This window comes from Cynocephalus volans, chromosome 7, assembly GCF_027409185.1.
Source record: "Cynocephalus volans isolate mCynVol1 chromosome 7, mCynVol1.pri, whole genome shotgun sequence".
NCBI classification, from domain to species: domain Eukaryota; kingdom Metazoa; phylum Chordata; class Mammalia; order Dermoptera; family Cynocephalidae; genus Cynocephalus; species Cynocephalus volans.
This window is the reverse complement of record NC_084466.1, coordinates 154,004,162-154,020,337: the sequence shown is the minus strand read 5'-3', so window position 1 is coordinate 154,020,337 and position 16,176 is coordinate 154,004,162. Positions and strand designations below refer to the sequence as shown.

The window sequence follows — 16,176 nt, the reverse complement described above, 5'->3', positions numbered from 1 at the left end:
AGCACAGTGCCTGACTCCTTAGTAGAAAAACAACAAATAGTTCTGGAATATTTCACTAAAATAAAGACTCAAGTGCAAATTCAGCATTTCACATTAGGATTAGCTTACTTATTCATGCATTCAAGTAGAGACCTGACTATGTAAGATTAAGTTATATCCTTAAGTCTGTGTAGCCAAAGACTTGCTCTTATAGATTTTAATTGCTTTAAATATCCTGTTTCAGTGAGAAATCAAGTGAATACAGAGAAAGTGCAGTGATTGGCAGCTTTCATTGATGTTGTTGATGTTGATGAGCATTTTGATGGAGGGGACATAAATCAATTAAAAAATCCAGCTTCTATTAGCAAGTGCTTTTAAAATGGAATTCAGATGAACTAACCTGTCAGTACCCCAGCCCCCTTTTTGACGTTGACCATCTGCAGTACTGAAAGACTCATATTTGGCCGTGGTCTCCTGCCAGTCCTAACAGCAAGAGAGAACTGAGTAGAGACTTAGCAGAGTCAGGACATCATATCTGCTACCAATCAGGGTGGGCTGCGGGGCAAGTCAGTTTCCCATCTATAAGATTAAAAAGCATCTTAGGTGAAAAATATTGCTTTGGATTTTGCTGGGAGGCAGTATGGTATGTTGAAAAGAAAACTGTTATCAGGCATCTCAGGGGTCTGGATTCTGCGCCTCACTCTATGTTTAACTCAACACTGTAGGGCTCATTTCCTCTCTCTGAGCTTTAGTTTCTCATCTGTAAATTGAAGTTGGATTGGGTGGTTTTTAGGGGCCTTTCTGGCTCTAAAATCTCGTGTATGCTGTTGGTATGAAGATAGAGGGCTGGTCTGAAGGCCTTCTAAAATCCTGTTTTCTCTTTGTCACTTATGAAACAGAAAATGACAGATGGCGAGACCTGGACAGGAAATGCCCTCTTCAGATTGACCAGCCAAGTGCCAGCATCTGGGAGTGCCTGCCTGAGAAGTGTCAGGATGGCTCACTGTGGCACCAGGAGGCGGTGACCACCTGCGCCGTGACCAGCCTGATCAAAGACCTCAGCATCAGTGACCATAATGGGAACCCTTCAGCACCCCCTAGCAAGCGCCAGTGCCGGTCACTGTCCTTCTCTGATGAGATGTCCAGCTGCCGGACATCATGGAGGCCCTTGGGATCCAAAGTCTGGACTCCTGTGGAAAAGAGACGATGCTACAGTGGGGGCAGTGTCCAGCGCTATTCCAATGGCATCAGCACTATGCAGAGGAGCTCCAGCTTCAGCCTCCCTTCCCGGGCCAACATGCTCTCCTCACCCTGCGACCAGGGAGTACTCCACCACCAATTTAGGGGGCAGTCCTGCCAAGGGGCACCAGGCTTGGCTCCCTATGGACAAGTGGGTGATACCTGGAGCCCTGACCCACACCCCATGGGAGGGGACCGGCTGGACTTGCAACGGTCCCTCTCCTGCTCGCATGAGCAGTTTTCCTTTGTGGAATACTGTCCACCCTCAGCCAACAGCACACCTGCCTCAACACCAGAGCTGGCAAGACGCTCCAGTGGGCTTGCCCGCAGCCGCTCCCAGCCATGTGTCCTGAATGACAAGAAGGTTGGTGTTAAACGGCGGCGCCCCGAAGAAGTCCAGGAGCAGAGGCCTTCCCTAGACCTTGCCAAGATGGCACAGGTAAGAGCCCTAGCAGCTTGGAGGGTGCTGCAGAAGTAGGTTGGTACTCAGTGGAGCCTCTGATGATCCTGGCCCATCCCAGCCAAGTGCAGAATGCCAGTTTCAGAAATGCCCAGGAGGTGGTTAATTTACTTACTTTTAAAATCTTATTCAAGTTGGTTTTTTTTAAGGGTCTGTATCTCTCCATTTAAAATCAGACATGCTGTTTTCCTGTGAAGTGCAGTACTAGTGGTACAAGAGCTGACAGATGGGGAGAGGCAGGCTTCAGCAGGCAGACCAATGTGACCACACGCTGGTAATCCCCTTCCAGCCCTTCTCTGGGGCCCTCCCACGCCGGAACCCACTCCTGCAGCCTCTGTAAGAAACACTCACACACATTGGGATTCAATGTCACTTGGATTATGCTGATCCTGAGATCAGGGCCGTGCGTAATGGTGTTAGAGAGTGAGAGGCAGGGGATGCTTATTCCTTTGATTAAACTGTCAAAAATGTTAGACCATCAGGAAATTGTGATCAGTATCCTCCGTGCTGCCTTTGTAATCATCCTTGCTATTCATTGTAGGAGAAGCCTCTGGCTATACGCCCCTGTCCCTTGAACTGTATCCTCTTTGTCTTGGAGCCCTGCCTTGTGCTAACACTGATCTTGGGTATTGATACGAACGAGATGAACTTGGAGTTAATGCATCCCATCAGGACAGTCTCTGAGCCTGAGGGCTAGCTGTGTTTGGTTCCGGCTAGGAGGACCGAGGATGAGTGTGTCACAGTGAGGCCTGGAGAGGAGGGCTGTCCCTTGTGGCCATGGTGGGTAGAACATAGCACTGTTGGTCTGTGTCCATTCTAGGTGGCCCTCAGTTGCTTAGTGCCATGGTTTGACCACCGTCTTTTTGGGTCTGTATATGTAAATATCGTTCATTGATCAGTTTAAGGGGATAAAGATTGGCTTATTGGTGAGGATGGTCTCAGAGGAGTTGGCCCTGCTTGAACTGTGTCATGGCCAGGTCCGTAGTCTTGATGTGCCCACTCTGTTTCGGGCAGGCACACTGTCTTCCTTCAGGGCCCAGTGTTATTTTCTCAGGTGGGCCTCCTTTTGTTTTAGAAAGAAGATGTAGTTTCTGTTTACGGAGTTTTTCTTCTCTCTCCTGTAGTTCTCCCTCCCAGCCTAGATGTCCTCCCACAAAAGAAGAGGTGCAGGTATCTCAAGTCTAGAGTACACCCGGCCCAGAGTCCAGATGTTTTGGCCACCTTTGCTCATGAGCTGCAGCCGGAAGGCAAGTTAGTGATGTGCTCACGCCTCCCCTATGCTGGTGGGGTCCACATGGGGCAGACCTCCTGCCCCTCCTTGTCAAGTTTCTATTTCTTCCATTGTGTTTCCAGGTCTGTCCCTTTCTTCTTCCTGTATAGTGGACATTTTGGACTTTACTAGCTGGACAATGATTGAACACATTCATTGGGTACCAAGAGGAATTTTTCTTCTCTGGAGAAATTTAAATAGGTAAAAAGGCTGGAAATGTGACAGATTGGGGTGACTTCTGAAGGAAACCCAGAGCCCTAAGTTCTGGGTGTGATAAACAGCTTCGGTTAAACTTTTAATGCTGAGCTTATTTTATTAGCTAATAAGCTAGATAGCTAATAAAAACAACTTACACATGTTATTATATTTTACTAGCCACAGTTGGAATAACACCACTGGCATCATGGAGACATTTCCTGGCCTCACTTGGGTAGAAACTGTTTAAAAATATATCGCTCGGTGGGGCTGTGCCCAAATGTATAGATTGCTTCATTGACTCCAGGCAGGCCTCCAAGATCCAGGAAGGCACGCCAGAGCCTAAGGAGGCTGCCTTGATTCAGCCTGTCTGTCCTTGGCTGATTGCTTGGCAGCAAGTCCTGGGTAGAACAGAGCACAGGGAAAGTACAGAGGGGCCCCTGGGAAGTATGTGCTCAAGAGCCTATGGCTAGAGCCTTGGGGATGGGGCCCATGGACTCAGAGCCATTTCCCACCAAGCATCTAGACCCTGGCCAGCCCTCTCTCCATGGGGCTCTGGGGCTCTGCCTGTTTTGGCTTCCCCACTGGATGATTTATGGCTTCAGGAGATAGGCCTTGCTTTTCCAGGAGGCCTTGAAAACCAGGCCTAGGGCAAGCCATGTTCATTTGTTAAGAGCCCTGGACTCAGCCTGGACATTGCAGGGCCCTGTGCCTGGGTACCCAGTGAGCTGGGCATTACGCTGGTGTACAGAGATCTGCGCATTGCCGCAGGGTGGTTGATGTGTGGCCGACTGCCCATAGACCCTAGCCTTTGTAGGCTGTTGCTTCACTCAGTATTTGTAACTACTGGGAAGTGGGTATGCCTGTGGAAGAAAGACTTGTAGGTGAGCTTTTTCCATATTCATGGAAGGGTAGGCTTGTACCCAGGGTTGGTACTGACCCATGCTTCTTTAAGCTGGGTTGTGGACTCTCTTTAATGGGTACTTTGATTTTGGTTTTTACATTTGGTTTTGGGGGAAGGGGGATCCACTTGAGATTTCTTGTAAAGGAGCCCTTTCGCATGTGGATTCTGGGACTAGGTGCACAGGAGCCTTAGACGAAAGGTGCAAAGTGCCTTTTTGGTTAGGCCTTTGGAGCAATTGGGCGTTCTGATAAACCCTGGCTCTCTTGGAGGCCCTGACTGGGGCTGGGACCTTTGGGGCTCAGAGAAGATCTCTAGGGTGTGCATGAGTACACAGAGGCTTCCCTCTGGCCATTGGTCAGAGTGGCCCGAAGGATGATGATAGCCAGAAGAGCCCCTCCAACCTGCTAACAGAAAAGGGACCAGGGAGAGAACCCAAGAGAGTCAGACCACCAGAAAGGCAGAAAGCTCTGAGGTCTAAGGCCCTGTTTTCATCAACATCTGGAGCTGTGCCCTGAGGTGTAGACTCTGCTAGAAGCAGAGGATGTCAGAGGCAGATGTGATCTCAGGGCTTGTTCATTCTAGCCCCTTCTGAGGAAACTGAGGCTCTACTTGTTGCTGGGCCTGCTAGACCCCTTCTGGACATGATGTTCACTTTTGGATCTGCATTTAGGAGGGGACGTTGACAAACCAGAACTCCTCCAGAGGAGGGACAGGAGGCTGTCAGCCCCGGGAAAATTGCCTAAAGTCTCTGTGTGGCAAATACCACCACCACCACCAACATAGGACTGTGGGAGGAGAAAGGGAAATAACACATGTGTGTGTATAATGTGTTTACATATATGTGTGAGTGTGCATATATGTACGTGTGTTTGTCTATATGTATGTATATATACATATGTGTGTATCTATAGCTATCTGTATGCACACACTCACCACCGAATGCACTGGCTGGCTCAGGGTATTTGTCAGGCCTGCTGACAGATACTTACTATAATTGTCACAGTTACAGGGCTCAGAGGGAAGGTGTGGGTGACTCCAGAAGTAGAATTGGGGCCCAAGGGCGGATGTTCCTTGGAGACACAATCAGTCTAAGAACTCCCCCTTTTCTTTATTTGTTCACCTTTCCCCCCTCTGTGTTTCTATCCTCTCTTTTCTGTCCTTGACATTTACTACTACTTGTTCGTTCATCTTCTTGCCTCATCCTTTTTCTTTTGTAAATGGGAAGGAGGCCTGCTGGCCATAGGCTTGCCCTGCAGCTCAGTGAGCTCCATGTTCAGAGCCGAGGGTTATGAAATGGTGACAGAATCAGATTTGCCACCTGCCAGAGGAAGTTGGCCGTATGTGAGTATTCTTGTCTCATATCTGTCACCCTTGAAACTAGGGTGGAAATGATCCTGGGAGTCCACCTTGCCCCTTCCCCGCCATATCCCTGGGGTGCAACTGTCCAGTTAGCCAGCAGTGGTGGTTCTTGTCTCTCTTAGCAGTGAAGATGAGACACAGTGGTTGGGGGTGTGTAGAAATTGCTTTCAGACTGTCCTTGGTCATGTCTTCTCAAAACCCAAATGCCAAGATTGTGGGCAGGGACACCAAACGAGGCTGCGGGTAACGCAGCATCTGGATCCTGAGTGAGGAGGTTGATTGTAGTGAGGAAAGACCCAGCGCAGGGAAATGATGCAAGGACATAGTCGAGAAATGGCCGCCCTCCTTGTAATTGTCATCACAACTGCTTGGTTCCACAGAGCAAGGTGCTTGAAGGCAGCCCGGAGGATCAGTTACGCTCCGATCCCTGCGCAAGTCTGATCCTGCTGACCTCCGCCTACAGCTTTCCTCCTCACGTGGGTTTTTGCACCTCTTTCTGCCTGGTGTTTTATGAAGCTGCAGCCTCTCTTGCAAAATGACATTGTGTACCATAGAGGGCATGGTCCACCCTCAGCATATGGATTGTTTATATGCAGGACTTTTGCTGACATTATTAGTTACTGCTTTTTTGAGACCTGGTTTGGTCACCAAGCTTTGGTTGATTCCCAGCAAAACCTGAGCTATACGTGGCCATGTAGACATGGATCACATCTGTGTGAGGAAAGATTTCAGAAAAAGCGACTATTAAAAAAATTACCCTTTGAATGCCGTGCCCCTGAGTGGCACAGTTCTTGCTGTAGTTTTAACTCCAAGCTGGTCAGCTTGGAAGAACAACAAATTGTATTTTTCAACAATGCTTCAAACAGAAGCAAGACATTTGTTGGGAGGGGTCGGGATGCCAAAACAGAGGTTTGATTGATTGCAGCTGCCCACACACTGAGTCCCCGAACCTCCCTGAGGAGGCCTCAGAACAGGCAGCAACTGTTGTGCTAGCAGATGTTTGAGGGACCCGTGAAAGCTGGCCAGGGGCAGTTTGGGGCAGAAAAAAAGTATGTGGTAGAAACTAGTATATCCCCACATCTTTGAGAAGTCTCTAAGAACTGTGGTCCTGTGGATGAGTCCAGGAGAGTGGTGTTGACCAAGGCTATAGGGGCTTTGTGGGATGAGGGGTAGCTGTAGGAAGTCATCAGGTGGGTTATGACAGATGCTTATCAATAATTTGTGGCTTTTTGTTGGGCAGGGTTATCTCTGGGGACCGTTGCCCTCCTTAGTTGCCATGTGGGGTGGCCCTTCACGCCACTGGCTACATGGTCTTCTTGACCAGGCAGCACCAGCAGCTGCAGGCCAGCTGTGCTTTTCCTTGGCTAAGTCCCTGGGCTGTGGGGCTGGTTTGCCAAGTCTTTATGGCCTTCTCCTGTCCATACTGCCAGTGGCTGGCCACATTAACCGTTTGGGTTTCCTGCTGCCTTGCACCCTTAGTACCATTCCTGTCAGGAGGGGAAACTCTGCTGACAGCAGGTAGGGGAATTTAGAGGTGAACCACCCTTTATAAAACACAATGCAGATGGCTGTGGGGATCTGGTGAGAGAGGTAGATACAGAAAGACTTAGACTTCCAATTGGAATGAAAGAAATACCCAATGAAAGTAAAGGTAGAAACCTCTGTGATCACAGTAGTTGCTTCTGACTCGTAAACAATCAAGACATGTTTGAAGAAAAGAAGAGAGCCTTTGAGACCTGGACTGTCAGAGTTTACTGATGCCAAGGGGTGGCAGCTTTGGGTACTGATCTAGCATGCTTCCTTCCCTGTGCTTGACAGACATTGTTAATCAATTGTGGCAGTTTTTCCAGGTGAATTCAGAGTAGGTCTTAGGATCCTCCCCTTGGTGGTCTTGCAGCCTCAGCTACTTTGATCATCAGCTGAGCATCATCTGTCCTCTGTTCTCTAGTTTACCCCTCACAGAGGAGGGTTTAGAGGAACACTCATGTATTTCCCAAGCTGCTGGAGGAGAAGCAGAGAGCATGGGCTGAGACAACAGGAGACAGAGGGCTTATGGGAGAGCGGTGCCTCGTGCCAGAGCCCTGCCTCTGGGGCGGGCTTGGTCCTCATTCTGGGCAACTTAGGAAACCTCTTGGCATCTCAGTTTCCCCACCCACGAGGTAGGGTAGCAATGTCTTCTCTCGTTGCATTGCTCTCAGCTTTAAGTGAGTTCATTTGTATGAAGCATGTGGAGCTCAGTACCATGTTTTCTCAGGGTGAGTGTTCAGTGAGCGTCAGCTGCCACGCTGGGAGTCATATTTTAGGAGTAAGGGGAAAAATGTGTCCAAAAGAGGGAACTTCTGGTACTTGTCATATGTGAGGGGTCCTCACCTTGGGAATTCCTTGTCTGTGCAACTCTGAGGTTCTCTGTAATATCCCTGTTTCCGAGAACAGGGTCTGGAGCCCAGAGGCTCATGAGGCTTGCCTGAGGGCCCCAGTTGAGTTGTCAAACTGCAGTGCTGGGTTTGAGCCCAAGTCTCTCTAACTCTGAAGTCAGCATTTTGCCTTGCTGCTGCATGGCAGATGCCTCCTGTGTCATAAGGGAGATAAAGTGTGACTTGTTGTTGGAATAGAGCTGCATTTGGAGTCAGAAGTCCTGGGTTTGAGACTTGGTTGTGCCACCCAGCTGCGCTGAGACTGTGAGCCAGTTGCCCTGCTTCTCTGAGCCTCGGGTTTTTGACCATGTTTACATATGTCCTGGTATGGCCATGGATGTCAGAATTACCTGGGAAGCCAGGACATTCCTGGGTCTCACCCTGAGAGTCTGAGTCAGCAGATCTGGGGCAAGGCCCTAGCACCTGGGGGTTTTGGAAGCTCTCCAAGGGAGTTTAGGGGTTTGGGAGCAGCAGAGGTGGGTAGGTACACACCTGGCCCAGTGAATTCCACCGAGACACAGGGACTGGCTCATCTCATGGAGATGGCATTGAGAGTTTAGGCCCCTTGGTCAGTAGGTACCAGCTCAGCCTTGATTAGGAAAGGTCTGGCCTGGAGAAGGGATTTAAGAGCCCAACAATCCAACTTCCAAGTCCTAGGACAAGCACCCACGGAACTGCTGTGCCTCACAGAGCAATGACATCCCCACCTGCTAGTGAACCTTTTAGAGCACCAAAGAAGGCTTGAGGTTGACTTCTGCTGAAGTGGGTACCTGGCTGCTTCAGAAGTGTCTGGAAAAACTGTTCTAATAATATTGTGCATTTCCGAGGCAAGTCCTTATGCATGGGTTATTAAAGGCAAGTTCCACATCATTGTTCAATATCCCAAGTCTTGTGTTTCAGCAGCAGAGTGAATGACTAGGAACCCAGTGTGGTTATTTATGCTGTGTCCAGATGCTGTGTGTGCTGGGTGTCTCTGGCCCCTGGTAAGTATTTGGAAGAGACTGTGATTCCAGAATGTTCTCACAGAGCACATTGGAATCAGTGCTATGAGGGAAACAAGTAAGGGCAGCAGCCACAGCAGAGATGGTCAGGGCAGCCTCTCAGATGAGGTGACTTTCAGCTGAGTCTGAAGGATGTGCTGGAGGCATAGGAGGAGGGCAGTGTCCCAGGCAGGAGAAGCACATTTGCAAAGGTCAGAGTCAGGAAGGGGCTGGAAGGAGCCCTGGTGTGGCTGGAACAGAGTGGGTGAGGGGGGCGCACAGGGCTCGAGCACGGTGGGCCTTCTTGGTAGGTCCTTGAAAGATGTTTGGCTTTTATTCTGAGTTCAGAGTGGAAGGATTAGAGGGTTTAGGCAGGGGAGCAACAGTACCCCCCAAAAAAAGCTCTTTCAGGCTGTAGCGAGCAGCATGGACTGAGGGGCCTGGGGGAGATTGGAGACCAGTCAGGAAGCTGTTGGCAAACAAGGTGCTGGGCTAGACCAGGATGGGGGCAGTGGACATGCTGATTCACTTTAGGGGCTGAGGAAATCCTAGAGGTAGAAGCAACAGAACTGGCCAATGGGTTAATCTTGTGATTAGCTTCCAGCCCCTTAGTATGGATCTCACTGGGCAGAGAATCAATCACCCAAATCCCCAAAGATGGTGACTTCCTTCAGGCTACCTGGTTTAGTGTTTGCTGATTGTAAGTCCCTCTTGTTATCTCACCTGCAGCCTTCACTTTGTATTTCTTCTTGATCTGTTCTCAGTAGAAGTGAAGTCTCGTGGATCACCGCGATTCATTTTGCTTCTGTAAGTCTCCATGGAACCATCCCACCCCACAATCCTTGTGCCTCAGTTGTTTGCCAACCCTGGCTGCCCTTTCCCACTCTATAAAGGTTCAATTCCTTACCCTTTCCTCTCAGTTCTCAGTTCATAAACTACTAGGTCCTTTGGTGAAGCTTCTCTGTCCTTGTCTATTTGAAATTGGGTGCCCCATTCTGAACACTGGGCTGGAAGCAGCTTAGGGCCTCAGGAGGATTCTTTCACGGTTTCAAATGCTTTATCACGCTGGGTCTTGTCTCAGCTGTGCCACATCTGGTCAGTTTACAACAGCTTTACAACAAGGGGCCTGCAATGGCCTCTCTGAATTTCCTAATAAAGCTGAATAATCCCCAGCTAGGCCTCAAAGGAGGGAGGGGAAAGGTATGCTTTACAGACCCCGGAAGGATTTTGGCATTCCCTGTCTTATTCCTTCTTCCTTATCAGGGGCATCAGGATAACACCTCCTTGGAAAGATGTCCAAGCCCTTAGTGAGCAAGGTGCCTGTGAGCCCATGAGTGCCCCCCCAGTGAGGTGCTGGAGGCAGGAAGCACAGAGGTGTCACCAAGATGGACATGTGATTGATGACTGAGCCAGGCCTAGCACTGAGCCTGTCTGTACCTTCACCCAGAGACCATGCAGGCTGCTGGCTTTCATGGGTCTGACGCAGCATGAAACCTTAATTCAGTCCATTTTGCCTTTTGCAGCATGGTCCACTGTTGTCCCAAGCACTGTATCAATGTAGAATCTCTCCTGTTGACAAGAGCCCATTTATCTATAACATTTTTGTGGTATCAGCCATCCTGAATTACCACCCTTTCTTACTGCTTCAAACCACAGTCAAGGACTGAAGAAATGCCACGCAGAAGAACAAACCCTTTGCTGCAGTCCCCATGCTGGCAGGAACTTGGTTTGACTAGAGTCAGAGTGGGTGTTAATTGCTTATTTATGGCCAAAGATTAACAATGCCTCCTTTGAAAGTTTGACATAGTAGAACTCTTGGATAATTCCTTTTTGGTAGGAAGAGGGGTGGCTTTTTAAAATCTTTTGGAAAACAAAAGAAATGGTTGGTTCTAAAATATAATGCAACCACCAGAAGCTTCATTTGTGGGAGTAGCAGCGAGCTCACATCAGGAATGTGTCACTAAAGGTCATCAGGCATCCAGCTCTTTCCCTGAAACAGCGCAGGGCCACATAATGCATTTAGTCTTCCTGGAGTGGGGGGTGGGGAGGAGCCACAGCTGTTTCCTTGCCAGCTCTGTGCATGGAGAGAGTGCGGCAGGACTCCTGGATCAGCCAGGGCCTGTCAGGAGATGGAAACCACCCTGTTAGGTTCACAGGAATTCACTGTGAACATACTTCACTAGGTTTCTGAGGAACTGAACAGCCAAGAAGAGTACATGCACCATCATGGAGAAGCAACTGCAGGAAGCTGCCCCCACCCACAGGGCTGGGGGACCACAAGGTGGAGGCTGCACTTCTGAAAGCTTAACAGTTTGAAGGCTTCAGGTGCCACGGGGCTGGGTACAGACCGACCTTGGAGAAGGGGGCACCGGTTGGCTGAGCCTGAGAAGAGGAAGGGCTGTGAAGCTGGTCTGTGACTGCCGGAAAAGCAGCCAACTGGAAGCAACTGCTGAGAATGGAAGAAACAGCTCTTGTCGGGTCATGCAGCAGGGCTGGGTGACAGGGACAGCACAGGAGGCAGAAAGGTAGATGCTGGGCCCTCCTGCCTCCTCCCCTCAGCACTCCTCAGCATTCTTCTATCTGGCATCCTCAAACAGAACCAGAGGTCTCTTCTGGCTCTCTTCTCAGCTCCTTACGAGTTCGTTTTTCACTTAACACACCTTTACCTGAGTCTGCTGGGTGCCTGACACTCAGCCAGGCCCTGAGGATTTTTCTGTATGACAGAAAGGGGGATAGATAATATGCAAGCAAACAACAGGCAAGATCATTTCAGTTGGTTACATGTGCTAGACAGAAAATCAAACAGGCTGGCGTGATTTGGATTGCCAGGCAGGAGGAGAAGAGATGGAAGTGGTCAGCTTCAGACTGGAGGGACAGGGAGGCCTCATTGAGGAGGTGACATTTGCAGAAAGACCTGGGTGATGAGACATGTTCAGCCTTAGGAAGACAATGAGGGGAGCATCCCAAGCAGAGGGAAAGCAGGCACAGTAGGTGGGAGGTGGGAAAGGGGGTGGCAAGAACAGGGTACAGTGAGGCTGTTGTGACTGGGGGTGTGGGTGTGGGGAGGCTCACGGGGACAGCAGAGCCAGCTTGATCTGCCTTACAGGCTGGGGCAAGGCTTTTTTTCCAAAGCCCAGTGTTGATAATGCTATCAGGGCTTTGGAGCCAGGATCTGATGGGACAGTCCGAATCAACTGCCTTACTTCACTTCTACGGCTGTTTTCAGCCTTGGAGATTTGACCTCAGATAGCACCAGAGAAACCATGATGCAAAGAGGTCATGGCAAGATGGTGTATGAAGGCGAAACCACAGCGAGGGAGGCACTAACTGGCGCCTCAGTGCGGGCTGGAGGGAGGAAGTACGCACCTCCCGGAGTGTCTCTCACGGGGACCAGTGCCACTCCCCCTCCCCCATTGCTGGCCTCCTGAATCATCTCCTCCTGCATCTTCACACACATCAGTCTGGCCCTGGCTGTGGGAGGCAGGTTCCTAACTCCTAACCTCCAGGCCAGCTTTCATGGGGGCCTTTTCTTGGGTGTATGGTCCTCTTACTGATCCTGGGAGGAGCTCTTCTCATCTACTTTTCAGGGAAGAAAATGGAGCATTGAGGACATTTGCTCACTTGCCACGTGGCAGAGCAGTGAGTATCCCTGCTCACTCTTTGGCCCCCAAGGCCCATGGGCCTCCACTTCTCCGAAGGGCTCACTTCCTGGGATGAGCTGTCCCACCGCTTGTGACCCATGGGGCCCAGGTAAGCCTGGGACCTGTTCTAGGCTCTGGGTTTCCTGATGGTAAGGTGGGGATGGTGACATCCTCACCACTGGGCTGTTTGCAGTCTTTGGCCCAGGGCCTGGTATACAGGATGTTCTCAGGAAGTGCAGCTGTTACTTATATCCACTGGGCCCATCAATGGATAGACCGTTGAAACCCCATTAGCCCAGACTTTTTCTCTCAGCCACCAGGCAGACTGCATTTCTAAAGATGTGTTTTCAGGTTGGTAAACCAAGGCACTGGGCATAGAGAGGACTTGAGGTACAGCACTGTTGCCTGTCTGGGAAAGCATCAGCTCTGCCCTGGCACTACAGTTCAGCTGTCCTGTTCTAGGTTCTCTTGTAACAGCAATCTTGTTCTATGCCCTACTGAGTGGAGGCACTTGAAAAGGTGGATGTGTCCACAATTTGGGATAATCTTCTTATTACCAAAATAGAACCTTTGTGACCTGTTTTTATGACTTTGCTGGAAGATCTCTGAGCTCTTGGCCACTGCCATCTACCCCTCTCAACCCCCAAAATGGCTTGTCCTGAATGCTGGGAGTGAGGTCCAAGCCAGCCCTGCACTTTGCCCTTGGACGGCCTCCCCCCTGACCCCTCAGCTGGCCATTTCAGAGGCCACAACCGATGTACTCCTCTCACTTCCCTCCTGGTCTTGCCCTTCCTCCCCAAGAGGCAGCTTTGAAGTGATCAGCATGCCACGGCACAGAGAGAAGAGGTGTGAGAAACTGGTCTTCTGTGTTCCAGAAGGAAGATGCCTACCAAAGCCTGTACTGAATTGACTAAGGACTTGGCAAGAGGGAAAGGTGGTTTTGAGGGTTTGCTATGAGATGGCTGTGCCACACCAGGTGGCCCTGGTCTGTGCTCACACTCGCTGGAGGGGCTGCTTGGCCTCCATGAAGTTCCCTTCTTACCTCATTGCCTTGATTTCTCCTCTGCTTCTTTTCTCATATGGATACCCCAAGAAGATAACGAGATAAAAAGAATGCCCTCTTGGGCTACCTGGGCCTTCTCTCATCATGCCTTTCTGTCTCAGCATCTCGTGTCCCTTGTTTAAGGATGGATCCTGCCTGGGACTTATCTTGTGGTTGGGTTCTCCAGATAGTTCTAACTCCACCCATTCTGGGCAAGCACACATACCTTCTGTCCTCCTTTGTAGTTGGAACCCAGCTTTAAACAGGCCTGATCCACCTAAAGAATTTCCATCTCAGCCTTGGACAGTGGAATTTTCTGAGAATTAAAAATGGGAATAAAAATACAAATGGCTCCCAGGCAGGGGAGCCAGCAGCAGGAAAGACCCTTTTGGGGTGGGGGTGGGGGAGACATAGGCCTGCTTGGAAACAGCCTAGGCAGAAGGGGCGAGACAGCAGTGTGTTTGGGGAGAGCATTTTAGCAGATGTGGGCTGCTTATGCAATATTAACTGTTTGGTGAGAGAAAGGAGATCTCATCTGAAATGGTTTGAGGTTAATTGTCACTCTGCAGAGACACCAGATCTTCAGCTTAATTCATACAGAGAAGCTATGACCAAATACCCATGCCACCGTCCGCTCCAAACCTGGGAAATGTAAGGCAGGCTCTGGCCTGGGTTGTGCTGGTGGTGGGAGTCTGGACCTCAGAGCCAGATGGGCCTGGTGTGGAGTTTTGGTGTGCCACTCACCAGTTGGGTAGTCCTGGGTAAGTCACTGCCCATCACTGGGCCTCAGTGTCTTCTTCCACAGGATGCAAGGATTAAGCAAATTAATCTAATGAGTGGAAGAGCACTTAGAAAAGGTGGGTGTGTGGTATGCTGTTGAGAAACAGCCCTGGGATCAGTGTTATCACCACTATTATTTCTTTGCTACTTGTGATCTTGAAGCAGGATCCTTGTTTCTTGAAAGATTTTTCCATTGGAGGCATCATTGTGGTTAGCTTGAGGGGCAGCCCAGCGAGGGAGGGAGCAGCCTTCTCCCCCGTGGCCCTGTATGGGGCTGAGAGGCTATAGTGGGAGAGTGAAGAAGGCTGGATGCCAGACCCTCCCCTAGGCTCCCACACCCCAGGCACTGAGGAGCAGCGGCAGGAGCCCTGCCCAGCCCTGTCCACCTCTGGGGACACAGGAGGCTCAGAGGGCAGCCTTTAAGCACACAGGTAGAGTGAGAGGCAGCAGCCATGGGCTGCTGACCATCAACGAGTGAGGTGGGAGCAGATGCACAGAAGAAACTCACCTATTGCATTTCTTCTGAATATAGCACCGTGAAGTAGATGTGGTGTTGCCTGTCATAAGGGCAGAAACTGAGTCTCAGAGGAAACGGTCAAGAATGCAGACCATATAGATAATATTAAATTTTCTAGTAGTCATAGTTAAAAAGAAAGAAGCAGGTAAAATTAATTTTAATACACTTAACCCAGTATTTCCAAAATACTAACATTTCAACATGTAGTCAATATAAATAAATTACTAATGAGACATTTTATGTTATTTTTTAGTACTAAGTTTTTAAGTTCCAGTGGGTGTGTTACATTTACAAAGTGGGTCTCAGTTTGGACTGGCCACATTTCCAGTGCGCAATGGCCATATGTGGCCAGTGGCTCCCGTATTGGACAGTGCGCAGTCACATTATTGGCCCAAGGCCACACTGCCTGAGCTGTCAGACGCCAGAGCTTATGACAAGCAGGTAGGTAGGCTTTGGGATGTGGATGTATGAGATGGGATTGAGAATCAGCCTTGATTTAAGTGAGTTGGCTCTGCTGCTCAGACCCCTTTCCTTTGGTAGGTCCACTGTGCCAACAGGTAAAGGAAGGGGTTGGACAAGAGGCCCCTGCCGTGATGTGGTGGGTTGTCTGGGACGGGGCCCTCTCTACCACTGGAACAGCATCAAGGAAAAACAAGCCCTAGGAGGCCCAAGTAATGGAGCTTTTGGGTGCTTATGGGACTGTTCCATCATGGAACCAGGGATTCATAGGCTCCCTGCTTTGCACCCCTCCTGGAGCAGGTCCAATCAGGGACGCTTGGGGGAGTTTACCATTTCTCTGAGCATTCTGCCTTTGTATCTGGTGTGCTCTTTTCTACTGAAGTTACTGTACCTGTGCAGTCCCACTCAGTCTGATATTCCTGGTGTGTGGCCAGGGCAGGGCTGGGGGAGATGGGAGGTGGCATTGGAAGGCTGAAGTGGGGGATGCTGAGAAGATAGCTTTGTAGCATGACAAATCCTGGGCCATTTCTCCATGTTTGTGGTCTAGCTTTTGATGACTGAGCTGTGCATTCATCCCCACACATCTCCTGAGCAACCATCTGAGACAGCTTTTGCACAGCAGACCAGCTTCAGGCCCCATCTACAGGGAGCTCCTTGGCGGTAAGGCCCCCCCCCGGCCCCTCCCACCAGCCCTCCCACAGTGAGTATGAGCCTGGAAGGGTGTGGGGGCAGGTGTAGGGTAGGGCTCAAGGGTGAGTGTGGCAGGGGCAGCTGCTAACCAAGCAGAAGGTTCCATAGCTATCCTGTCTTTAGAGTTTAGCAGCCTGCTAGCCATAGTTTTTCTGAAATATTGCATATGTGGCTTTAGTTTGCCCCTCCCTGCCAGGAGGGATTTATGGGAATATTGTACCTGCAGCTTCATCAGCCTGGGAGTTTC

General features: G+C 50.1%; 1 protein-coding gene across 1 annotated transcript in view; it reads left to right on the top strand.

Annotated features, from left to right (window-relative positions):
* FAM53B (family with sequence similarity 53 member B) overlaps positions 1-16,176 on the top strand; it is an 81,637-nt gene that overhangs the window by 22,791 nt on the left and 42,670 nt on the right. The window contains exon 3 of the mRNA XM_063101776.1: positions 879-1,657. Within this exon, the coding sequence (XP_062957846.1) occupies positions 879-1,657 (779 nt within the window). The remainder of the gene's footprint in view (positions 1-878; positions 1,658-16,176) is intronic.